Source organism: Saccostrea cucullata, unplaced genomic scaffold, assembly GCF_032062105.1.
Source record: "Saccostrea cucullata isolate Sc308-1 unplaced genomic scaffold, CSIRO_AGI_Scuc_v1 ctg838, whole genome shotgun sequence".
Taxonomy (NCBI): Eukaryota; Metazoa; Mollusca; class Bivalvia; order Ostreida; family Ostreidae; genus Saccostrea; species Saccostrea cuccullata.
The window spans coordinates 125156-152584 of record NW_026919457.1 but is presented as its reverse complement, the minus strand read 5'-3'; the positions used below and the strand labels follow the sequence as shown (position 1 = coordinate 152584).

The 27429-nt window shown below is 32.6% G+C and overlaps 2 protein-coding genes and 1 pseudogene across 2 annotated transcripts; 1 reads left to right on the top strand and 2 right to left on the bottom strand.

Annotated features, from left to right (window-relative positions):
* Nucleotides 1-5116: 5116 nt before the first annotated feature.
* Nucleotides 5117-8819, bottom strand: LOC134231921 (beta-1,3-galactosyltransferase brn-like; annotated as a pseudogene).
* Nucleotides 8820-12131: 3312 nt separating this feature from the next.
* LOC134231901 (glutathione peroxidase 7-like) lies at nucleotides 12132-15051 on the top strand. The gene is made up of 4 exons (XM_062713857.1): nucleotides 12132-12291; nucleotides 12578-12727; nucleotides 12848-12962; nucleotides 13781-15051. Exons 1-4 carry the CDS (start codon nucleotides 12178-12180, stop codon nucleotides 13948-13950), a joined length of 549 nt encoding a protein of 182 aa, XP_062569841.1. The 5' UTR covers nucleotides 12132-12177; the 3' UTR covers nucleotides 13951-15051.
* Nucleotides 15052-21831: 6780 nt separating this feature from the next.
* Nucleotides 21832-26289, bottom strand: LOC134231911 (selenoprotein Pb-like). The gene is made up of 4 exons (XM_062713868.1): nucleotides 26203-26289; nucleotides 25223-25442; nucleotides 24362-24559; nucleotides 21832-24168 (listed from the first exon to the last, which is right to left on the bottom strand). Exons 2-4 carry the CDS (start codon nucleotides 25243-25245, stop codon nucleotides 23883-23885), a joined length of 507 nt encoding a protein of 168 aa, XP_062569852.1. The 5' UTR covers nucleotides 25246-25442; nucleotides 26203-26289; the 3' UTR covers nucleotides 21832-23882.
* Nucleotides 26290-27429: the final 1140 nt, after the last annotated feature.

The following is a 27429-nucleotide window of genomic DNA, read 5'->3' as shown; positions in this document are numbered from 1 at the left end:
ATCGCAATTAAAAGCATTTTTTTTTCAAATTTCATTTCCTATGATTAGCCTCTGTGTGTTTTTAAAAAATATTTTAGTTCATCGTGAAGTTTCTAAAGTAATAAACGATCAGCTTATGAGAGTTTTTTCAACTTTGCACAGTTTGGTGAACATTTATACATAAATGGTATCTAACTAGTGTTAGAAAATTTATACATTAAGTGTCTATCTGGAAATAAGCTGAAACATTTTCAATGGTGAAAATGATATCTAGTAAATTATTCTTTTCTTTCTACCATTTTTATTTTTTTTTCTTTCTGCGAAGTACTTGCCTTCAGTGCTCCATGGCAGCCTGGCCTCTGTGAATACTTCCAATATTAAAGAAAATATGGCAGTACTCCCAAAGTGCCACGAGACACCCCAAATATGTGTCTCATAAAATGTACAATGCACAACAGCACTTTTGTTGAAGACCCTATGAAAGCACCCTTAAATTTTATTCAGTGATAGAGGAGGGATTGCGGATAAGAGATATATCCCCAAGCGCAACGGATGGACTGACTGACTGTTGTCACAGAAACTCCTATCACTATACACCGCTTTTCATGTGGGTAGAGGAGATTTAAAAGTATGCACAGCAAATCAAACAACACTTTCCTGCATCTAAATTTCTTTAAAATGCTTTTTTTTATTTGTTCTAATAGTCCAGCTTTCAAATGTACCACACAAGTCCCACACTAGTAATATTGTGATCAATATCTAAAGGCCAAGTAGAAATCACAGTATTGATCAATGGCATATTATACACAAAACTAGCATAATTAAAAAAAAATAGACGTGTAAGTTCTCATGATTTAAAGACAGCACGTAATCATTTTGAAAATAAATGAATACGGATAAAGTCTAAAATCAGTCGGAATCAACAATTTAAATGAATGCCAATTAGGATGTAATTTTATACCAATGCAGCATTGTATATGTCCTTTGTTTCAAAATCAATATAATTTACAAATAAAATTGCAGAATACTTCAAATATTTATATCCCAACTTGAAAAAGCAGATTAGAGGTTTCCAATAAGAGGGATGTTTGACCTTCCATGCGTCCATAACACTCTTGGTACCCCTGTCCACCTATCTCTTATCCACAGCTCCTCCTCCACCATCTCATACATGTATATCTGAAACTTCCTCTATACGAAATAAATAAAATTTTATTTTCTTATTTTTTTTTAATTTTAAAACGACTTTAACAAAATCTTTCTTACAAAGTACTATTGTGCATCTTCTATTTTATTATCTGATAAAAATATTTGGGGTCTCCCGTAACAAATCATGAACTTTGCCATCATTACACACACGCATGGAAGCGATGGTATTCATTTTGTGAGCTCGCAGAACCTCTTATCTTTAAATATATCTGTAGTAAACAATATAAAAAGAGCAACATATTCAATGTATGTTCATCATGTTTAATGATGAAATATGAAGATAACTAAAAGTTATCAAGGACAAAAGTCCTTTGGAACATAACAAATTGGGAGCAGGGCAAATACGGATCTCAAAACATCAGAGGTGGGATCGGGTACCATTAAGGAGAAAGCACCCCTTGTCAACTGGTCACATCCGTTGTGTTAGATCTGCAGGCAAACAAAAAAGTTGTTGGGAATGCATAATGAAAATAATGAATGGCACAACAATTTGTTTGACAAATATTAGTCAACATTCCATCTATGGATAAATTGTATTTGCTAACAAAGGCATTGCATTGTATTTTTTTAACGACATTCAAAAGTATATACGTGAATATTTCCATTTCTAATTTTTTTCTCTGTGATAACTCTTTGAAACTTAGGGGTAGTTTATTTCTTGATAATTCTGCCGGAATGTAAATTAGGCAGGTCGATAGGTCGGGAGCTAAGGAGGCCTAATACGCATGCAATTTTCGTGCGCATCTCTCTCTGTGTCTGACGCTAAGGAGGCCAAATATGCATGTAAATCTCGCGCGGCTGCCTTTGTGTTTGACGTCGGTTGGCGAGGACTATTGAAATTGGCATGGAAGTCATCATGTGATTTAAATCTATTAATCTACAATTTTAAAGTCTAAATCTACAATTTTATTTCACAATGAAATGGAAATACTGAGTATAAGGAATCACTGTCTAGTTAGGAGGGTATGTCAGGGACATCAACAATTGTGTTTCCCACTATTGTGATGCCCTGACATACCCTCCTAACTAGACACTGATTCCTCAAATATCAAGATTGTTTGAATTTCTTAAATTGCAAAATTTTAATTGTAACAATTGTATCGACCATAGCATTTGCAAAATATTGAATTTTATCCTCCAGTGTATTTAAAATTTGAATTTGAGTAGGAATATATATATTATTATTATAAACTATATTACCTTGTACATTCAAATTACTTCAGTTAATGGGTTCACATTAATATTACACATGTATATACATTCATAACATTGTACATGTTTGCTGATGGGCTTTGTTGCCAAAGGTTGGATTTATTGAATAGATTATCAATGTTATAATAAATACGATCACTGTGACTTGTATCTCGACGCGGTGATAGAATCAATCCCAACCTATGATTTTTCAACTAGTAGATGAAATTAAAATATGGACGAATTTGAAAAGTATCAGTGACATTTCATAATGGCAACGCACTAAACATCTTGGAAATATTACTTGCTTAAGAAACATGTTTGAGAGTGTACATGTGTTTACCGATATTACATTATAAATATTAACTCATGTATTTGTTACCTTCATTTTTTGTATAGAGAGGGCATTTATAAGCAGTTTGCCTTCATTATTCTGAATAAATATTATCTGAATCATACATTAAATCAAAAAAGTCCTTGAAGAGACTGTATTTTACCATTTCGAATGTGGAATTGCTAATAACATATAACGTTTACATTTTCTTCCTTTTCAATTTACATCTTTCATCTTAAAAATAATTTAGAATAATGTATCTCAATGGATTTAAATTTGAACCGTAACAAGTGTCAAATTTATACATTTGAATGAGGTGTATTTCTGCATCAAGTTTAATCTGATACATCAGTCTATTGATAAATTATATGCAATTTTAAAATTTAATAATGAAATGTACAACAAGTGACTATTTGCTTAGATTCGCTTCTGTTCATTTATGTCTGAGAATTTGAAAAAGTCTGTGATCTATACCTTTTATGTGATTATTGATGTCTATTGAGTGGAAATTCATGTAGCTTTTTTCCTATTTGAACCCATATATGTGTGAAGGTTGATTCACATAAATTATTCTAATTTCAATAATTTTTCTTCTAAAATATTATCACAGCATTTGCAGTTAAGCAAGTAAGAAAATACATGAATTATTCAACTAAATAATAACTGTAATGTGTAAATAATAACATAAATTTTAGTTTATGTATGATTTTAATGAATAAATCATTGTATAAAAACAATAAATATTTCAATATGAAAAACATGCTAAAAACATTTTTTTTTTACAAAAATAATGACTATACATACACCTAGTTATGGGGAAAATTCCCATACAAATGTACATAACATTTCTTTACAAGAGTATTATAATAAAATAAAAAGTTAGCAATTTTCCTCAACTCATATAAAACAAGAACGGTTTCAGAAAAGTTGGGAAAATGACAAAGAATTTATGTGAGCAACCATTAATCAAATATTGCATCACCACAAATCCGGATGTTCTTTTTATCAATCGAGATTTCTCTAAAATTACCAATGAACATCTTCTTGTTTGTTCGTAACCTACATTTTTTTCCCCACAAAGTACGGTTTTTATTTATAATTTACTTAAAATTTCCAATAATTTTTCCAACATTTAATCAAGTATAAAGACAAATACAGGAAAGGTTAAAATGAATAAGATTTTTAATAATCTGTTTATTTTTCAGAGTTTGTAATAAACTGTAAACTCAGTTGAGTAAGTATAAGAATAAAAATATGGGTATAAATGCAGTCAAGCAATATATTCAAAAAGGTTAGGTGCAGAAGCATAGCTTCCCTTTCAGAAAATTTAATTATTCTCTCTTTTTCTTTAAAAGTATGATAAAGAAAATTCAATAAAATAGGACATGTTTTACTGTATTTTTAAAGATTTTTTTACTTCAATAAAAAAATAGTATAGGTATTCGAAAGATAACATTTCAAGCATAGGTTGTTAGAATCTTACCATACAAACTATCACTTTCCTGTGAAAACTGTAAGAAGCCCGAAGCAATACTGCTATATAGATTTGAGTGAAGGTAACAATTAGTTTGCTACATATAATTTTGTATCCCTTTAGATATTCATAGACCTAAATCACTTAAGGTCTATGACAGCTGTCTATGAGTTATCTTAGTTAGTGGAAAAATACAACTTGATGCTCAGGCAAATTAAAAAGTAAGTAATTGCACTTCCAACAACAAATCTGCGAGAATATGAGCAACGCATGCGCAAAAGTATGTAACCAACACCAAAAGTTTTCTATACCAGCGACCCAAGACACTTATTCCCAGTGTACAATTCTGGTTCATAAAAGAACTCCTTCATGGTGCAATAAAATTATGCTGGTTTAGAACCCGTAAATATTGTACAAATATGTACCATTTTGACAATATTAAAACGGTAATTTCAAATAAAGATGGACATACTTCAAAATGCAAATACTAATAACGAATAACCTCAAAATAGAAAATGTAATTGCTGGAAAGCTCCATATCTAATCAATGCATATACAATGTATCACATTCTATATCATTCTTGTTATTATTAAATCAAAGTAACATTCAAACAAGCATTAAATGCATTATTATACTAGTGTACTTTGCTTTTATTTTATAGTACTATTTACGGCTGAAATCAACATGGAATTGATAATGTTGAACATAAAATCGGTTATATTCAAACAAGCAATAACTACATTATTTTAGGTAAGTTAATTGTACTTCGCTCTGGAGTATTATGGCTAAAATTGAAATATTGATCATAATGAACTTAAATTTCATATGAGATCATTTTTAAATATCATAAATCGATCAGGCACACAAAGTTGTTTACACAGTCTATACATATGAGTATGTAAACGTCACTGACAACAACAAAAAAAAAAAAAAATTACGAATCAATCTTAAAGTACACATACAAGTAAAAAATCATCTTCTTATGGACAAAACCATTCACCAGTGGTTAGGGCATTATGCATTTGAAAAACTGGGAGTTCTGAAATGCGATTTAAAAATCGAGTATAAAACAAAACATTGAAAAAAATGACTAAATGACAAATACAAATGATGCAAAATAATTAGAATAGAACAGAATCAACATGAACACATTACTCACAATCATAAAGGAGACACACATATCACAGAATAGTTTGGTAACCTGTAGAATTATTTCTCCTGTATTACAGATATGTATCGTCTATGTGGTGTAGTCCCTTTCGTTAACAGAAAGTTCCGTCTGATAAATGACAACAAGGAACCCCATATTGACATTGAGTTCCATAACCATTTTCAAACAGAAAAAATCAAATTTTTGATAATGCATGTTCTTTGTATTTTTTTTTCTTTACACAGAAATATTGAATGGAATGTTGAAGACAATAACACTAGCAATGAGGAATCAACATTGATAAATAAATCTACTCCATTCCTCGCGTTACCTCTTTGGCTTTGGTTTAATGGGATATTTAGCTACATATTGATTCCATGTAGCCATCATGGACTCGGGAGAAGGAATGCGATGAAAGGCCACAACCGTTGCAAAATTCATAGACATGGCTGCCTTGGTGTGCTTGCCCGGGTTCATGATAACCATCCCACCGTGATTACGTGGGGATAATTTGAGCTTTCTAGCTATAATTCCTAAATAGGAATCGTCAATGGAAATTGTTTTCACATAAGGAAAGGCAGCGGCAAACGCTCTAGTCACATCCCAAGACATCAGAATGCCACCGCCAGCTAAATATGGTGGATATTTATCAAACGGATAGTCTTCCCACGAAACGAACCATTTGGAACCGTTGTCTCTAAATGGCGTAGATCGTGGTAGTAACTTTCCCAACATAAGTCGAGGTTCTTTGTCTTTATTCTGACGGTAGCTGTCCAGGTTTTTAACAATAACAAACACATCGTCATCAACAAAAAGGTTAAAGTTTGCGTTTGGACAATGCCGCACTACCCAGTTGTAACCCATGATTGTTTTCAATGTATTATTAGAATACTGATCGATAAAGTTTTCTTGTACTATATCCTTGTATTTTTGAGCTTCTTGGGCGATTTCTTTATCAAATTTTGCCATTTTTCCCAGCAGAAAGACTACAGACACGCCATTGTAAAGGGACTGATTTCCCCAAGTCTGTCAGATGATTTCGCGATTTTTAAAATTATCTGCTTTAGATTTCACAAGAACAACCATATGCAAATTTTCAAACTGACAAGCATTTTCAGCTTCATGTACAAACTGAAAAGGATGAGGATTAATTTGTTTGTTTTTGATTTTCTTTCCTTCAAAAATATTTTTTGTAAGTTGAACAAGATCTATCTCTAATGGATACTTTCTCGAATCAAAATTAAGTTTCTTTTTCCTAATATCTGTAGTGTCAAGGGGAGGTCCGACTTCCATGTAAACCCCATTCTCCGCATAGGTATCACTCGGATCAAAATATGGATAACGTCTTTTAATGTTCTGGTTTACTACAGGTGATTTCTTCTGCGTTGCTACAACTTTTGAGGTGGACAGTGCGAACTGAGAACGTGCTATTTGGACCACAGTGGACGATGGGGAATATTTGTTATAGGCTTGAACAAGAGCCTCGGAGTAGTTGTAATACACCCAGTTCATCATATTCAGCACGGACAGACACAGAGCGACGATAATGAGAAAGTTCCGTAGCGAGTTCCCCAACAGTATCCTCCTGCATCTGAATTTTTTCATCGTGCGTCTTTTCAATTTCTCTAACATGTGAATTGATTCTAAATAAAAAAAAGACAATATATTAAAATAAAATTTCACACATTAATCACAGCCTTTGTTAAAAGTTTGTGTTTACTATAGCACTTTTTAAAGAAGGTGTCGTTTTTAAAGAATGGACACATGCATATACGACACCATCCACCAGCCTCGTCAATAGGGGGAAAGTGTAAAATTTTTAACTACAGTGAACAAAATAAAAAAAAAAAATTAGGAAGATAAATTTGTCAGCATGTTGGTTTATATCATTTACTTATTCAAAAGCTGAAAAAAGCGAATTTCATATATCCTGCCAAAATCAAGAGCATATTTTACCACTCTAGTAAATACATGTAATCCTGAACTCGGATGTGATATGGATGTACATGTATATTTGCAAGGGTAGAGCTCGGAAGTCAACCGAAACCAAGCATGTACATAACCGGGGGCGACAATACTAAGCACATGTATGTGCAATTTTGCTCAAGAGATATCATTGCAAATGCAAAAATAAAAAAAAAATAAATAAAAATTCTACCTGAACGTTAATTCCAGGTTTGAAGCATTTTAATTTTAAAAAAAAATCTATTTTAATTTGAACATATAACATTTAAACAGAGAGGGCTATCGATTCTCTCTTAGCTCTTGCTGTTACTCTTGCAAAATAAGAGAATATTGTAATACAATGGGCGTATCGAGATATTATCTGACACGTTTCATGAATAAAACATCTGAAAATCTAAAAGCCCTTTTCTATTCTGTTACATAATATCAGTCATTTCAAGATTACACCTCCCCTCTTGTCTTTTATAGAAATAACTGTGTAGCTACCTAGGGTGAATTTTCATCGATCGTTTTTCATAGGTATACTATTCAACTAAGAAACAATGCAAGAACTGTTTTTCTGACTGTTGTCATCTTTCAGATGTAGAGTAGGGGAGCTGGTGATATTATGGTACGACAGGTGCGACACAAAATAATGAATCCACGAAGTATCCTTATCCCATCATAAAACAGTAAAGGTGTCAGAGTTTAGAAACCTCTTTATTTACACGGTGTATGTTTAGTGCTTGTGTTTACATAAATAATCAGGAAGTTGTTTCAAATGCATATAAGGGCTTACAATGTTTTACCACTATATTGCTTGTTTGTAAGCAGGGTGTCCAACGAGAGAGAGAGAGAGAGAGAGAGAGAGAGAGAGAGAAATTCCACCTGAGTTGTAAAACACACATACACACAAAAATAACCTTTCACCTTAATTTCAAATAATGATCAACATTGAATTACATTCCTAATGATATACATGTATAAACAGTATATCCCTACCTTCGTGTGTGAGAGCAAGTGTATGCAAGGAGGGGGGATATCATTATGACATTGTGAAATTTGATCAGGACCCCCCCCCCCTTTTAAGAGTCTTCAAAGGGTCTAATAGATATTAACATGTAAGTATACGTGGTATACTAGTAGGATGTAAATAAGTGAAATACCTCAAGCTTATACTATCTGAATTAACATCTATATAATAATAATATAAAACATCATGCTTTACCTGGTTTTGAGATTCATGTACATTTCTCCATTAAGTCACCAAATACCCACTGGACATGATTTATAATCCACTCTTTAATGAAATCTTCAACAACAGTAAAGAGTTCAGTCAAGACGGTCTGGAAATTAAAATCCCACAAGTTTTACGGTCAACTATTGAATATTTCTCAAGCGTGACAATTGTAATACTACACCGTACATACCCGGCTTTCAAAGCTGCAATTTAGATTCAGTTCCGGTGACTGTGTAAGCATTTTTACAACGCTATTTGATCTGCAGGTACTATACAGTGTATACACGTCAATTCTGATCAAAGCGGACATGGGACGGCCATGAAAGAACGGTTTCACGAGATCTTCATTTGTCGTTTGCCTTCACATTTCTTTACTTTCATATTCCATATTCCCCTCTGAACTCATAGTTACTCGACAGAAATGCTGGTTATTGCAAAATTTATAAACGGGTGCTATAAATGATTGGCCGCTGCCGTGCAAGTTAACTGTCATCCCCCACACTTCATACTAATGCCATATAGCGGTATTTTCCGGTTCATTGCCTCGCTGAATCAGTTAAAATGGAAGGAAATCATAGATTGTCCCATGCAGAGTTATAATAGCGAAAAATCGATACCGTGAAAATCAATACTTTAATGATGGTCCAACAATTCATATCTATGGTAACAGAGTCAGGATTTCAAATCGATCTGCAATCCCTTTTATAATACATACATGTATTTACTTGTACATACATTGTGACTACTCCTAAGATTATAGGAAGGCATCTAATACACAAAAATTTATTTAGCTAAATATGTTTATCACTTTATATATACTTGTACAAAATGAATGATAATGTCTCAACTATAGAAAATTATTCCAAATGACACCATGACCTGATTACTTTTTTTTTTTTTTTATTTTTGTTAATTTTTTTATTCGCTTCATTCATTAATATTGATAGGCTGGAGTATAGGCGCTGAAGGCAAAGACCAATATTTATTACCAAGGGATTAAAAATTAAGAACGAGGCATTTAGCTCCTACATGTTAATGTGTGCGACTGTAAAAATCGATCGATACACATGAATATTAATTAATAGAACTACAGGTACACCAAGAAATTAATAGATAAATTATTTGAAGCCTGCTGTTCAGTGTGTTGCATTACTCGCCTATACCATTGTTAATGTAAAGTGGACACTCTTTAAATTATAGATTTAAATGTGACTTAGTTTTGCATAACAATACTTGTAAGGATTTCCTGTGATGGTTAACAATATTCCCAGGAAACATATGTAGGCCTGATAATGAATGTATATCTATCTATCTATGTATAATCTGTATGAAGTGTTCTCCCTGAAACAGTGACTGAATGGATTAAGTGATTTTCATATCTTTAGTAGATTCTTTTTGAGTGGCTAAAAAAGGTCCAGTTGCGATATAGTCTTTCTACAGCTTGGACACACATCTTGTTGAGGGACATGGATCTTAATTTCTTTTACATACGGAACAATTTCGCTTTTTAAAGTATAAAATCATCCACAAAAGTGTTTGTCGAGTCAGCAAATACCAAATAAGGTGCGACATTCAGAGCCAATATACATTAAATTCAAATAAGAAAATTTCTAAAGTCAAACACACTTCTTGGAATATAAAAAAATACGTAGATAGATAATATTTTATTCTATTTTATTATAGCTTTAAACCAGTTAACCCCCACCCAATGTGTTTGTGAAACACTGGTGTAACCGTATGGCATCCTATGGCATGGGTTGAACTTCCTCAAATGCATGTCAAACTCCAAAGGTCAAGGTAAAATGTTGGTATTCAAAGAAAGGTCTAATACACCTGTGAAATATGAAAGCCCTAGCTCTAACTCTGCAAAAGTTATGTTTTTTTATTACAGCTCTCAGGTAAGCTTGGACTTTCAGTAAAGCGTGGCATTCTCGGCGCAACTTTATCAGGGCAAAAACTCTATATGCCCTCGAATCTTCGATTACGGGGGCAAGAGAGAGAGAGAGAGAGAGAGAGAGAGAGAGAGAGAGAGAGAGATGCTTTTCAAGATTAAAAAAAAAACTATACTGTATAAGGCCATAAAATAAAGTTCGTTTCCCTCTCCCGAATCATGTTAAAAATATTGGGACTATATATGTAGGTGGTAAAATTTCAACATATTTGTTGACGGGATAAGAAGAATAAAAAAAAACAAAAACAAAAAACAAACAAAAAAACAAAAAACACCGTGGCCTGGAACTTAAGATGATTATAATCGGACCATTTTTAGTCAGCTGCATGGTCGGGAGAGGGCAACCAAAGAATTTTTGAAAGATGGCCTAATATTAATTATGAATTTTCTGCTTTCTTTATAAATATATCATACGTCCCTTATCTATAATGTAAACGTTTATATATTAAAACAAATCTGTCAATAATCTATTACTAAGCAGATTTTACACAAGATAAAGTTTTGCTTTCTCGTTTCTTTTATATTGTTGAGATACGGATATTTAGTTTAACATCTTATAAAATATACATAGAAAATCTTAAAAAAGAAAAATTAGGTAAGTCTCTGATAATTTACATGCTTTGTTTCATGTATAATTTTATGTTTATTGTCTGTTTGTAATTTGAGCAATTAAGCTGTGACAGGGTTAATATCGTTTCCTATTGACCCGTCAGAGACACGTACTGGGCCTCTTCTTTGTAAGTAGAAGATTTAGAGGACCGAACATGGTAAGTTGATATTATAGTATTGAAAACGTGGTTAAATTTTATTGAGTTTATTGAATTTCAATATTAGTACGCGAAACACTTAAATATTTACTTTAATCAAAGGAAGAGTGGAGTTTAACCATAGTATATATATATATATATATATATATATATATATATATATATATATATATATATATATATATATATATATATATATATATATATATATATATATATATATATATATATATATTTTATTTTTATATCATAGATGTAAAGTTTGTATATGAATACATATGTGAAGTTTGAAAAAATACCATGTGCCAACTATTTTAAAAGTTAAGGCCAAAATAAGTTCCCCAATTTTTATAAAAAACCTCAAATTTGGTTATTTTTATATAAAGGTCTTGTCACAAGGAATACACCTGTGAAATATAATTTATGATGATTACGGGGGAATAAAAATCCAAGAGGAAAATTGGCAGCTGGAAAGCCGGTGCTTTATATCGATATATGTTAATCTTTCCATAATTACACATCATAGGCGTCTTTGTTGCAAAGATAGACAAAATAAAGGCATTGAAAATTGGGGGTTACCATTTTTTGGTGGTCTAGCCCCCCCCCCCCCCCCCCCCCCCCCACACACACACACACACACTTTCAATTTGCTTCCGACGCCTATGCATATAAAATCTCACATACACATCTAACACAAAATCTTCTTCCACATGATATTCCACTACGTGTACCAATTATGTATACAAAAATTATATTAATCAAGGTTATTGTTTATTCTATCATTTCATTGGCATGCAAATATTTTGATCCGCACATGAAATATTTCATCAATGTGTACAAGACGCTTTCTTGATGTATCCGATTTCATCAAACGCAAATAGGACCACAGCGATGTCACACGTGGAACGTTATCAACATCGTTTTCAGCATCTCCACAATGAATCTGCTGCTAATTTTGGTTTTTATTGTCGGTGCGTCATCAGACAGCTTTTACAGTTATAGCGTAAAACAGGGAGACAAAGAAACAGACCTGAGTCAATATGCAGGAAAGGTAAAATGAGAGTTCTGCTTGATTTATAGAAAACTGAGTGCATTAAAATTGCTAGCCCCTATCTGCTCATTGATTGTATTCAGTCAGTGTACTGCTTATAAATAATCAAGGATTGTTTGTTCAAATGTAAACACGATTCTTCGATTTCATTTGCTTAATTATCAATATCTTTGATAAGTAAAGCGAGGAAGAGCAAACAATTATAATTAATGATATATTCTAAAATGATAAATGAATCCATTTTTCAACTTTGAGAATCCCCAGATCTTTCTGTTTTTTTTTCTAGGTGGTGCTTGTGGTGAATGTGGCGTCCGAATGTGGCTACACTGACGGTCATTACAGGTCTCTGGTCAGACTCCAGGACAAGTTAGGTTCCAGTGATAAATTCTCTGTCCTAGCCTTTCCATGTAATCAGTTTGGTAAACAGGAGCCTGGGGTATAATTAAACTCTAATAACTTGTTAATTTTGAAGATTTCATTTGAATCATTGATTTACAAAAATAATAAATTATTTGGAAATTATTTAAAAATAAAGCATATTCTTATGATTTTCCAGAGTTATAAAGAAATCCTGTCTTTTGCAAAGAAAAATTACAAAGTCAACTTTCCAGTATTTTCCAAAATTAATGTGACAGGTGATGATGTTCCTGAAGCTTGGAAATATTTAATTCGTAAGTAACATCCTTAATCTAAAAATCAAATTCTTGAATAACATTCCTAACCTAAATAGTACATTGTAAATATCTACAGTAACCAGTTAGTAACGTCCTTTATGTGTGACATTCCTAATCTAGATATCTACAATTTAAGTAAGTAATATCCTTCATTTAGATATTTATAGTAACAAGTAAGTAACATCCCTAATCTAGATATCTACAATATTGAGTAAAAAAAATCCCTTAAATTCAGATATCTATGGTATTGAGTAAGTAAAATCCCTGATTTAGATATCTAAGGTATCGAGTAAGTAACATCCCTAATTTAGATATCTAAGGTATCGAGTAAGTAACATCCCTTAAATTCAGATATCTATGGTATTGAGTAAGTAACATCCCTGATTTATATATCTTAGTACAGTAACAATTAAGTAAGTAACATCACTACAGTAGCTTAAATTATAAGTAATATCCCTAATCAAAATATCTATCTTGTAACATCCCTATAAATTTAAAAATAAAGAAATGTAACAGATCTTAATTTAACAGATATAAAGACTTTAAAAGAAAGACCTCTGATTTTATAATGGACTCGGTGCTCTTGTCAAATCAGGTTTGTTCCGTGTGAGTTGTTGTTATGCATCTTTTATTATGTTTTGTTTTCATGCATCAAATATTCATAATGAAATCTAGAAAAAAATGCACATATTGTCACTGCCAAGATTGTTAAGAATATAATTAATCAAACAATCATTGTGCACACACTTTATCAGTATGGAGTATTTATAAACAATGTTAGTTTGTTAACCACCTCTAAACCTTTCTCTGTACAGAAAACTCTGAAGAGCCAACATGGAATTTCTGGAAATACCTGGTAGATGAGAAAGGGCATGTGGTTCGAGCCTGGGGCCCTTGGATATCAGTAGAAGATATCACACAGGATATCATAGATGTCATTGATGGAAACTATTCTGTTAATGCCCAGAAGAGGGGGGAGCTGTGAACAGGATCTTGCTAGTCAATGTTTGATAAAGTACTTAACAATAAGTGTTTACATTTCCCCCTTTACTGTAAGTGTTGACATTTCCCCCAGAAGCAATATCCAAATCAATAATATTTATTTTCATTGATTATTGCAAAGCAAGCTTGAACTAAAATGTTTATTTTGTAGTTTTTTTATTCAAAAAATAAGTTTAAAAATTCAAATATATTCATTGGCCTATCCATGCACATCTGAGGAAAAATATATAAACAAATTAAAGCTAGTGGATGGCCATGGGTGCACAAGGAAATAAAAAAGAATCAAAGGTTTTTTTAAGGCTCCTAAATGTAAATTTTATTTATTTTTCGTTTGCAACACACCGTTAGTGTCGAATAAGAAGGGAAACAATATTCTTTGTCTATTGTGAAATGTTAAAATATAAAAAAAAAAACATTGTGAATATATATTATTAGTTAATTAAATCAATGAAGTTAATTTTCTTCAAACATGAAAGAACAAAATACATGTATTTGAAGTGTACAACATTCAAAGATTGCTTATCATATCTACATCTTTGTTAAATCCTCCCTAATTGAAAAGTATCAGATAGAAACACAGTTTAAGGGAGATAACTCTAACATGGATTTAACCAACAAAAAAAATTGTCACAAATCATGTTAAATTACAAAATACCATTTATGAATCACAGTATTAAATTAAGGGATTGTATGTACATGTACTTCCCAACTTGTGAATGTTTTTTATTTATTTATTTTTGGATGACTGTTCATTTACATCATTATGATTGATGCAAATCATCATACATAAGCATTTTCATCCCATAGAATCAAATTACTTTTATTAGACATGTATGTTAAACACAAGCTTGCAATCATAGAATAAGATGGTGTGATTTTTTTGGGAAGAATATGTATAATTAAATTCATTTATTTCATATTATAATTTTTTGATGCATTTGAGTTTGGAACAAAGAAATGTTTGAATGAAACTAAGTAATCTGAGTGTATATTAGTTTTTCTTGAGGGAAAGGAAGTACTAGTATTGCCAAAAAAAGTCTGGATAACATTGACTCGTTGCAATAAATCAGTTGTTCTGAAGTAAGAGTATGTTTTTTCCTTGAACATCTAAAGTCGTGAGCGACTGCGAGTCCTATATAAATAATACACATTAATTTATATCAGGTTTTCAGTGTTCAAATCTTAAAAAAAAAACTTCGATTCTAAGATCTGGAACAATATGCTAGTCTGATGGTCAGTTTAATCAAATTATGCCATCAGTGGCTGAAGTGTTTATGAGCCATAGATACAAAACTGATTATAACTTCTACAGGGTCAGTTAGCTTAAAACTAGAGGTACTGTGAATATTGAGCTCACAAAATTATATTTCTGCTTTCATATGAGTACAACTTTAGAGTCGTTTTTTTTTTTTGCGACGAGGAAGCCTAATATGTCATATCAGAAGATTTAAGGTACACAATGGGAGTATGCAAAAAAGATTGTAAAAGTCTCATTAAATTCTAAAAAGTGGTATAGCACGCATTCTCAATTTATAGTGCCAAATCGACTTTGGGAAAAGTCAAAAAAATTTGTGAACTGAAACTAACACTTTTATATATCATTTGAAACAAGATGGTTTATAGTTATTAAAAATCACAATTTGATTTACATACTTCATGCTTTGTTTTGTTGACCTCCTTCGAAATGAATGCGGTTGGAGGGCTAATTTTACACCAAGATATTTACGTGATGTTGAAAAGCCATATGTGGAAACGAAAGAATTTTTTTTGAAAAATACAAAATTAAGATAATACACATAAAATTTTGTTAACTATAAACATGTATGAAACCGTTTAAGCACATTTGTAAAAGGGTGTGAAATCTTTGATTCAATTATTAGTAAAAAGAAAACAGGCATCATTTTCATTTAAATGAAATTAGTTTCTTTTTATTTTAAAAAGTTTTTATCAAATCTGACGATAAGCTTAATAATGACAATATTCCCTAAAATGCTTCATTATTTGATTCTTTATTAATCTGTTCAGAGAAAAGCACATTATCTAAAATATCAGAAGGTAAAAATATTTCGCCATTACATGATTACGAAGTGTTTGTTAAATATCACGTAAATATCGCACATAGATATCATACAAAAATAAAAGTATATTCGTGGAAAAGTGAATGTATTATTACAAATTATTGAATTTTATGAATTTTCTTATCTGTGTTCTTGACAAAGGGTTGCACTGAAAATTCAAGTTATGACTTATCTATAGAGGATTCATTTATTTTATGACAACCCCCTCCCCCTTCCACCATTTAATCTGTTGATTATTTCAAATGCTTAATTGCTTGTGAAACCTTTATCGTCAAATCTCAAAAACAAAACAAAGTTACCCCCACCACCCTTAAAAAGGTTTGTTAATAACTACAGTTGCATATTATATATGTGCTCTATAGAGCAATATACGTACATTCTACATTAATATAACGTAAATTGAATTTTCAGTACATTAAATCATAGACGCATTCGTTCTAAGTTCTATGTCTAAGCAACAATTTAAATGGGAAAAATTAGGTGCACAATTTAATACATGTATTTCTTGCAAAGCAACAAAAATGGAAATGGATTCAATTTCGACCAGTTTCTTGACACCCAACACCCATAGCCGTCTTTTTTCTTTAACCCGATGTGGAATACAGCCCCCCCCCCCCCCCCCCCCCTTACATGCAGCGCAGCGCTTATTTTCTGGAATTATATTTTCTACGAAAAATAATATATTCTTCAAAATGTTTTGCTTGGTATACAATTTAGGTGTATATAACGATTATTTAAGTTGACGATGCACTATCAGTTCAAACAAACAGCAAAATACAAACTTTTAAGTAAGTTTTGTTTCAGATTTACGTTCCGAATGAAAACGTGCATTACACTATATGCAATATTAACCAATTGCTCAAAATGTAAACATTCGATCATTAAACCACAATTCTTCTTGTTAATGATATTATGTCAATTCAATTTTCAAATCACACGGAAGCACAAGATAATGTGTTAAATATGTTCACCTTTGCATGTGCCCTTCCATTTGCATTTTTGCACTCTTGTTACAGAAAAAAATGTCATTTTAAGAAACAGTTTATTTCTTCATGTTTTTAGGTTTTAAATCATTAAGATTCACTCGCAAATCTGTTCAAACAGCTTTAGAATTTAATTCTAATTTACTTTAAAACATGGTAACGTAAATATCGGTAACGTAAATATCTTTCTGAGATTTATCGTAACTTTTGATGCTGTTGTTTAATTACTCCACTGCTAATTAAAGACATATTCTAGTGCTTGAGTGTAAGGCAATTTGACCCATAGGAAACAGTGTAGTTCTCTTACTTGATTTGTGAATAAATACTAACACGTAAATATCGATGAATTTTTTAACCATTGCACTCATAAGAAAAGGGGGCTATTTTTTAAAAATACAGATAAACAATGTCTTTTTTACCATTCCATGCAATGGAACAGGTGTTCATGATGTTAAAAAGTTACAACTTAATCTTATTGAGTCAGTTCAGCAGTCCTTCCAGTCCTTTTTAATTTCCAAATAGAAAAGTAATAATTTTGCGGTGACATCAAAATTTGATAAATATATTAAATTAAAAAAAAAAATGACACGCATATGTGTGAAGGGTGTGATATTCAGAAAATATAACTCAAATGTAGGACAATCTTACTAAGAAAAAGATACGTAAGTGATTTAAAACTTCTTTTCGGTTTAAAATAAAAACTACACTATGATCGGCGACAGTAACATAAATATCGATTTCTGCTATAAAATGCGATTTTCGCCTAAGACAATCATTCAAGTTACAACAAACAATTATTGTATTTTAATCAACAACCAACAATGGTTCATTTGACTGACAGAAAATAAAATTTATTAGAAATATTTTATTACTTAAAACACGGTACATTATTTAAAGCGAATTGAGACTATAATTTGAGAATCAGGGATAGGAGGAGTTGCGCATAAGAAATGAGTGTCCCGGATATTATACAAAGTACGATGACACTGTCTATCATCCCAAATATAAGTCCATTAAAAACGTAAAGTTAGGATGTCCACAATGACAATATGGATTTTGTGAAACTTTGATTAAATTATTATGAGTGGTAAAGGAGGTCATTATAAAACAGCTGTTTGATTATAGTTCTTAAAATGATTTAATGGTTTACGACGAGTAGTGAATAAGGATTGGCCACACCCAAGCATTCAAGACGGACATCACCATACATATGTACCCTTAATTTTTAAGTAAGAGATGAGAGTATGAAATATATAGATATAACAAACAGTATTCAAGCTCAAAAGTCCATTAAACAATACAAAATAGGAGCAGGGCAAACACAGACCAAAACAAAAAGAGGTGGGATCAGGTGCCATGGAGGAGTAAGCATCCCCTGCCAACCGGTCACACCCGCCGCGTGTTCCCTGTCGTGAGCGGGAAATAATGGCCGAACAATTAGTATGAAAAATGCTACTCAACGTTTGACTTAATAATGAATTGTATTTGCTGACAAGGTCATTGTATCGACTTTTGAACTCACGAAATACGAACTTACAAAATGATGACGTTAAAGGAGACTGCTGATTTTCTTGTTTCAGCAAGTTTTTTGTCAATAAAGTACCTCGTTTTAAAAATATTTCACACGTAGAGCATGCTCTTGCATATCAAATCAACTGACAGAGATATAAACCCTGTGTACAGGTGATGAAGGTATATTGCTGCATAAGTAAGGGTACTCTGAGTATTTGATTGAAAAGTTAGTCAGCTCGCTTGTCATGAAACTTGGTTGTTCGATTACCTTAAATTAACGTCTTTTTCAAGTATAAGATATGAATATGAAACAGATGTGTCAGACTCTGTGGTATCTTTTATTTCAAGCTCATTGTATGAAAATAACCATGCATTGTTAATTTTAATACGTTGTCGATATATCTAAAAGTCGAGTTGAAGGCCACAGGAAGTGTTTTCTTCTTTTCACTTATGAAATTTTTGACAAATTCTGCTTCATATGAAAACAAAAATGGGTCTGCTAATAACTGGGCGCCATTTCTTATAGATGAAACATGTGGCGATAACGAACAGTATTCAAGATAAAAAGTCCATAAAACAATACAAAAAAGGAGCAGAGCAAACACGGGCCTCCAAAACAACTGTGCAATGGAGGAGTTAGCTTCCCCTGCCGACCATGCAGTCAAACCCGCCGTGAGATTTCATAAATTACTTTAACGGTCAGCCTAAATAGTGGATTGATGCAATATGCTTTAAGCTCTTTGAGTTGTCACACTATTGCATATTCATCATGTTCATTGTGATTTTGACTTTTAGCTGATTCTGTGTTAAAGACTCGTCTGAATTGTTTTTCCCCGAATATGTATCTTTGCATGTTTTTAGTTTAATACAAGACAGAGTTGCATTAAAAGTTCTTTGAAATAAGTATTATACTTATTGCCGTTATCGTAAACAAATTTGATTTTCATGTAGTCGTACAATTAAGTTTGAAAATAATGGTCAAACAATTGACTAAAATTGGACTCAAGTCAGTTTGTATTTACAAACATAGTCATTGCATCGACCGTAGAGGATGCGAAATAATGACTTTAAACTTAAATATTGGTCCACTTGATCATAAATTTATTTGTCACGAGCCTGGTTTAAATTTAGAATTTGTGTTTTTCAGAAAAAAAACATTTGCAGTTGATTATAAAATGGATTATTGCTTTGTTAGTACGGAAAGTTGACGATATAAAAGTTGATATCATAACATTTATCATTAGTAAAATTTAGTGAGTAAAACATCGAAATGTGAAATTCTGTGATGTCTTGTTTCGAGTTCAAATGGATATGTCCAATCAATTATATGTAAATTGACAAAACGTATTTTTCACATCAAGATGAACGACACACACAGTTAACCAACACAGAGACTACTAACAAACACACACTTTGGAAAAAAAAAACATTTCAATACGTAAACTGATGTTTTGGTTGAATGAATTTTTTTTTCTAAAATCAATTTTACAGTCAAAGACCCAATATTGAACTACTGCCTCATTCTATTTTACATAGAGTTAAGCTAAGTCAATTTGATCAATATTGAAAATGAAGTTCAAAGGAAATGCAACCATTCCAACAGAGTCCATAATTGACACATCATTAAACGGATTTTTTTACTTAGAACTTAAAATTCCAGACGATAGCTAGAAGTAGAAGTCCCTGTGAAAAGTGACAGTTTTTATAACTATCCTTTTGGACGAGGTCAAGATAAAAATACTTGTCAATCCCTCTTGTCTAATGAGAAATTCCGCATTTAAGACATTCAAACTTCGATAACGGAAGATTGCCATATCTTAAATTGTAAAGTACTTGAGTTGTAGATTATTTAAGAAGCTTCAACTTAATATATCTCACCTGTAAAAATGTAAAGGACAACCCAGAATCTGAAACATCATAGTATGTATCCTATTTTAAATAAAGATTGGTAATCACTGGTTAGAACCCCGTAAATAATTGAAATAATATATTTCTTTCGATTTTATCCATGCCTTCAACTTATTTCATTGTGTAGCATTCGGGTCGCCAATACTGAAATAATCGTGTTTTAAAGGAGAAAATTCTTCAAAATCATATGTCAGTTTTGAATATTTTTGATATCCTAACAACCAGAATGAATTTGAATAACCATATCCATATTGGATTCCAAACTTCTCAAAAATCCTTACAAAGATACAAAGCGGGATCCAGTAAATGTTCTACCAAACCCCTTTATTACTCATCACTAAGATATTAACAGTAGGGAAGAGAAACTTCAGGTGTATTGTGCAACAGTATATTCGAGAAGTGGTGTAAATCAGAAGTGGATAATTAAAAATCCAAGGAACTTTTAGAAAATTTGAAACCACAAAATTTTACCGAAATCAACCGCATAAAAACATACGACTTTTTCAACTTATTTACAACCATTCCCCACGATAAATTAAAGTCCAGGCTTTTTGATATCACTGAAAGCTGATTTTTAATAAAAATGGAACTCGTTAATTTACTTACCTTGTCAATGGTCATTTACAAAATTATTTTGTTTAAAAACATTCTGATTGTACATACAAGTACTCTGGAGTTGATACTAAAAAGATGCATGGTTTTTTTTTATTGACAATATCTATATGGTTTTTGGAGACCACATCTTTCAACAATCTATTGGGATTGCCATGGTATCAATAGAATACCTAGTTTTGTTGTCAAATAGGACAGAATTTGTCCAGTATCTTATAAACGAGAAGAAGATAACTAGCTGTGGTCTTCATGCAATTCAAATTGTTTTGAAGGTCCATTATTACTCTGCTCCATTACGTATTGTTTAATGGACTTGTGAGCTTGAATGCTGTTCGTTATCTCCGTATACATGTATTTCAGTTCTAAGTACTGGAGTTGTAGATTGTTTAAGAAGCTTCAACCAAATATACATGCATCTTATCTGCAAAATTGTAAACAACAATCAGAATTTAAAACATCATCGTATGTATCCTATTGTAAATCAGAATTGGTCATCGTTGGGTTTGAACCTTGGAAATCATTGAAAGAATATATTTATTCAAGATATTTTTATCCGGGTCTTTGTCTTATTTTATTGTGTAGAGCACATGCAGCAGTACTAAAATAATCGTGTTTAATAGAAATTCCAAAACATATTTGCATACCCCCTGGTATTTATAATGGGCGATACTAAAAGAATTCTGAGTTTATCTTTAGAAGCTAAATATGACTTATAATCATTTCATGACTATCATTTGAAAGTATTTTTTCTTTAGCTAAGAAGGAACAAAATTGAGGTATCCAGTTTTTGTTTTATTTTTCAATGTTAACAAATACAGTGTCTTATTAAAATTAAAAATGGTAGCCTTTCTCTCTGGAAACAATATCAATGTGGAATATGATGTAAATCTCTAAATTTCTGGCCCACCCCTCTCTTTAAAGTTTAGGAATGGCCCTTCATAGACAACCAAAGCATATTCTACACGGATAGATTTCACCTCATTCAGCTTGCATTCAGTTCATACTAGCAACATTTTCTCAAATGATATAGTTTTAAGTAATAACATATCAATGTCAAATATTACATTAACCAAGTAATCTTTTTTAAAAAATTTCAAAACATTTCACTGCTAAAGAATATGACGCAGAACAGTTCTAAAAGTTTTACAATAAGAATAATTCATACATAGATTGTTTTGGATTTTGTTTTTACAAAAGAAGTTTACCCAAATTTGTTATACACTTTCATAAAAAAAATACCAGAAAAAATTTTTAAAATACAATAAAAACTTTTGAATGCTACTTTTTCAAATAGAGTACATTAATTTAAAAAGTTTACACCTGAGTTGTAAAACACAGCCATTTATTCAGCGTTATCAAAATTAGCTTGAATCACGTCCTTCCTCTGATCTGATCAAACTTACAGAGACCTTTTGGGTTTTATCTGGAAGTTCTCATATACAGAGGAGGAAACGGATTCAATGCATAACATTTTGATAACACTCATTAAAGAAAGATGAATTACACAGCATATAAGATATACATGTTAATTCTCGTTCCTGGGATTAGTACAAAGGATGATAGTCTTTTCGAAGATTCACAAAAACTACAACATCAAACATGACCTCCAATGCAAAGCAACCATCAAAGGAAATCTAGTACTGTCACTGTCAGGTCTGGCGCTGTCAGAGACAGGGCGCCCTATCAGATGTTCCTGGTCGACACTGTCAGGAACCGGCCTGTCATTGTCACATAGGGTGTCACTGTCAAGATCGACCATCTCTCTCTTGTCAGACAATGCCGCTAGATGTCTGAGTTTGTCATTGTCAAGCTCCGCTCACAGAATGTCACTGTCAGTCAGAATTGTCAGTGGAGTCTAGGGAGGATTGTCACGATCAGGTTTCTGTCTCCTGTTGATCTAAACACTGTCAGGAGAGATTTTGGCTGTCCAGTTGTTGTCATTGTCAAGACCCTGCGCTATGTTGTCACGATCAAGAATTTTCATTCGATCGTCCACTATGTCATTGTCAGTTACGATTAACACTAGTCTGCATTGGTCACTGTCACCTTCCAGTCAATGCATTAGGATTGGTACAACTGACATATGCGTCAACTGTATTTCCCATGGGTCACTGTCAGGAGACATCACCCAGGTGTGACTGTTGACATTGTCAAAGACAATCACCTTCCCCGTGATGTCACTGTCAGGTCTGAGAGCCTATTTCCCCTGGATTGCTTTGTCACTGTCAGGAGATATTGTTTGATGGTAGTTGATGTCATTGTCAAGTGGGTGATCCACTCTGTCAGAGACAGGAAGCGCCCTCTGACGGTCACTGTCACTGAATGTTGGAACCCTCTTCCTGTCAGGATCAGGATCCTCTAGACCCCTGTCACTGACAGTCTTCCAAAGAATCGTCTGCTTCAAGGTGACAGTGTCACATTGGTGATCGTGCTAATGCAGTAAGCTGATGTTGTCAAGAGCAGTCTGTGGATGACAGTCCTTTCTCTTGGTTACAATGTCAGCTCGACAGCAGTTCTCAGTTGGTATTATCAGCCAAGAACTGCTGTCGGTGACGTCTACGGAATGCAGGACAATTGTAACAGAGACATTCACTGTAAACAGTTGAACTGCGTTCTTGACAAGATCAGAAGCTAATTGCATCAGAACTACCATAACTGTATCAAGCACACTCTTCTTTCAGGGCTGAAGATGGATGGGGACAGATACAAGAGTGTTGGGGCTCGTAACTAGACCGATATTTCTTTATAAATTTTCATAACCTTTGTACCAATAAATTACGCAAGGCACGGTTGCGACGCATCGCTGTTCACCTGTGCGTTGTTCATTTTGGAACACGGCCGCCGCGTAAGGCAACACTGTTCATTGATACAAGAGATGAACCTCTGTTTCTAATTGCATGCCTGCGTCGGCGAATGACAGAGGAAAAAGAGGTCCTCTGTACATTAGTTCTTTGTTCAGTTGTATGTACTTTTGTTACGACTTTGGCCTTAGAATTGACACTACAGTTGCATGGATTGTCCAGGTATGTTGACAAAATTTTACTTTGCATGGTCCCTGTTGTTATGAGGCTGTCTGGTTTTCTCAAATGATGCACAAGTGTACCACACCTGGTTATCAGAAAAAAGTTATCAGTCAAAGAATCTGCTGTCTATGTAAGTTCGTTTACAACAGTTTTATCTTTGCTTTAAGTTTTTTTGCAGATTCAAAAGGGTTATTGACTAATTGTATATGTATGAAATTACAGATAACACTGGTCCCTATCACATAACATGACACATGCTACAAATTAATGACCTTTACCTGTCATATATAAATAGATCATCGATTCCACCATTAAGTTTTTGTTGTATCATTAAGGTGGGCTCATCCTGGTACACAGGGAAAGACACACGTCTCTTGAGTTCGTCAATAAAGTCCTTTGCTCTAACATGGTTAACAATGATAAATGAAATGTCTTTTTGGCCTCCATTATGGAATGCTTTTCTTAATGTTTCCAGGCTGCGAAAAGAACGCAAGATGAAGGATGTAAAATCTCTAATATTTATTTTGAACAAAAAGATACTTAACTCCTTGTAGCAAAAATCTTCAAATATAAATGATAATTCTGAAAAAAGCATCACATTTTGCATTAAATAACCATAAGAAAACTCATGCGAAATACAATTATAATTTACAAGAGACACATACTAAAACCAAATTTACATTAAGAACGAGCTTCTCGTCATGAAAGTGACAGGTGCAGTATTTGTGAAATCGTGCTTAGAAAAAGTTATTAATGGTATGCCACAAAAAAGTGACAGGAACACAAAATTATCTTTACAAATTGTCCGTGGGATAAAGGCAAAAGTAAATCTCTGTAAAATGTATTTTCTTAATCGATAAATATCAATTTTGGCGAAAAATTTTGCTAATGAGGTCACAGCAGTTGGTTTTCCTAATTGTTCTAATCTAAAAGTATTATTCAATCATAAAATAATTAAAATGATCATTGATTTTGCAATTACTATTCTTCTCTATCCAAATGAAAAATGCAAATCTGCCATGACCAACATACGTGTTTTCTATTAATTGTGCAATTTTGTTTAAAGCCAGGGCAATCGTAAAACATTTAAACAGTGCCTATTATAAATTTTCACGCAGTATTTTCTGTGGGATACTCACCCTTCTGCTTGTTGTTGACACATTGGTCAACTGGCCAACAGCAGCGCCACCACTGTCACGTTTCCTCGCGCCATCTTGATAGGGTCGGTTCCATCGGCGGTACGCCAAGGAAGCATCGACCCATTACAAGTCTGGCCTAGGGAGGAGGAGAGAACAGCAGCGGTCAGCCACACGACCAACCATAGGCCGGGGCCCCGCATCACGATCTGTTAAACCTGAACTGATGGAGAAATAATTACATCACTGAACTGAGGATGTTTATTTATAAATTATGCAAGATTTATATGTATTTTCTATTCTCTTTAGGGAAATGAACAGGCTTTCGCTTCTATCCTGGATGTATACGAAAGCCTGTCCGCATCTCTAATGAGAATCAAGTATTTTCGTAACAGTACTAGCTGTATAATGTAAAAAACAAAGATAACGTTTGAAGGCCTTCTAGAGTTTTTTTTCTTGCATTTATTTTCATTTACTAAGAATTGGATGCTACTTAACAAAATTGCACTGCACAAATCAATCGATCTTAGTCAATTTTATACTGATATGATTTTATTGTGTTATTGCTTTTGTGTCCACTCTTCATGACAATACCGTTAAATTGAAATTACCTCAACATATTTTTAATGTATAGCTATGTCTTTATATACGAATATTACCTCAACATATTTTATAATGTATAGCATTATCTTTACATAAAAACTAAAATTATAGACCTATATAAAAGAATAAAAAGTTAAAAACCTAGTACTGCAAGTAGTTGAAGATTTATATGCGCAATATACAAAGAATTTACGTACACATAGTAAATATGACCTACATATCCTGATACATGATGGATAAGTACATATATTACAGAGCAATAAACCGATCTTAATGCAGTAAAAATAAAATTTACTTGAAGAATTTAAAATACTGAGTCTAACACATACATCAACGTAATCGAACCTTTTAAGGTAAATAAATAAAGTTTTAACTTTTACCTTCTTGGTAAGTTTTTGTAAAACACGTCCAGTCCGGGCACCAAATCAGCTGACAGCTGAATTATGTGCTGGTCACGTGGTTTATGAACAGTTAACTATATTTACTTAAGATTGCATATCTTCACACTATGAACGTGATTTGTAACATATACAAGATAAATTAGATTAAGCTGAAGTGTGCTCTAATTTTTTTCTGCCCATACATTGCATGTTTTAACTTTTTAAAAATGCAATCAATTGATATAAAAGATGATAATTGTCCGATTTTAACTTGCTTCAACTGGATTCTTTAATGAAATAAATTTTATCAAGGTAAAAAATAGAAAATCGTTTTTCCTCAATATGTGTATCTGTGTGTTTTTCTGAAACACCAAGCATAAGTTCTAAGCTTTATAAGTAAAGTTTTTTTAACAGATGAGGGTTTAGAGTTTATTCTGCTGGACATGTACTTTGCCCCATTGAACAAAGACACCACTTCTTTTTATCATGATAATTGTCCGTGATATTGAATACCAAAGGTGGGAAGACTTCGGGGAAAGTTAGTATATCCTGCAATTTCTTATGATAGCATTAGCTATCTTCCAGTGTTAACCTAATTTCAATATTTCTTTCAAGTAATATACATGTATGTATCAATGGTTCACTGCAAAAGCGTGCATGGAGTTTTTTTTAAACAAGAATTTAAAATGAAGTGCACTACGACCTTGAACTTTTCATGTATACCTTGTATATACATCAACAGTTCATGGGAAGGCTTTTCAATAGATATCTGAAATGAAATAGAAAAAGTTCGTGTATGATAAGATATAGTGGCCTTGCACTCCAATTAAACTTGCACGTATGGCTTACCCAATGAAACATCCTTTAAAAATCCAGCATGTAGTTAGACATCATTAAACCATAAGTGATGTATTTGCCAAGTGTGAATAGTGTGAATTACAGTATCGTTTTGGAAAGTGGGGGCCAGCCAAAATATAAGTAAATCTCCTCAATTAAATAAAATCTGACGAGCAAAAAAAAAAAAAGGTTATTTAGGATGTACATGCCTGTACTATTGTTTTGGCACCTAATCCCACCTCTGATGTTTCGGAGGTCCGTGTTTGCTCTGCTCCTATTTTGTATTGTTTTATGGACTTTGATATTGAATACTTTTCGTTTTCTCCATATCCTTCTTTTGCATAAAAAGAGCATGAGAATGTGGACATTTTTGTGTTTGTAGCGTCCTAG

Coding starts and splice junctions, on each gene's coding strand:
- LOC134231911 (XM_062713868.1), bottom strand. CDS start 25,245: ATGTGTCAACAACAAGCAGAAGG. Junction 24,560..25,222: donor TGTCAACAACAAGCAGAAGG/GTGAGTATCCCA, acceptor TTCTTTTCGCAG/CCTGGAAACATTAAGAAAAG. Junction 24,169..24,361: donor GATCTATTTATATATGACAG/GTAAAGGTCATT, acceptor TCTGATAACCAG/GTGTGGTACACTTGTGCATC.
- LOC134231901 (XM_062713857.1), top strand. CDS start 12,178: ATGAATCTGCTGCTAATTTTGGTTTTTATTGTCGGTGCGTCATCAGAC. Junction 12,728..12,847: donor TTGGTAAACAGGAGCCTGGG/GTATAATTAAAC, acceptor ATGATTTTCCAG/AGTTATAAAGAAATCCTGTC. Junction 12,963..13,780: donor AGCTTGGAAATATTTAATTC/GTAAGTAACATC, acceptor TTCTCTGTACAG/AAAACTCTGAAGAGCCAACA.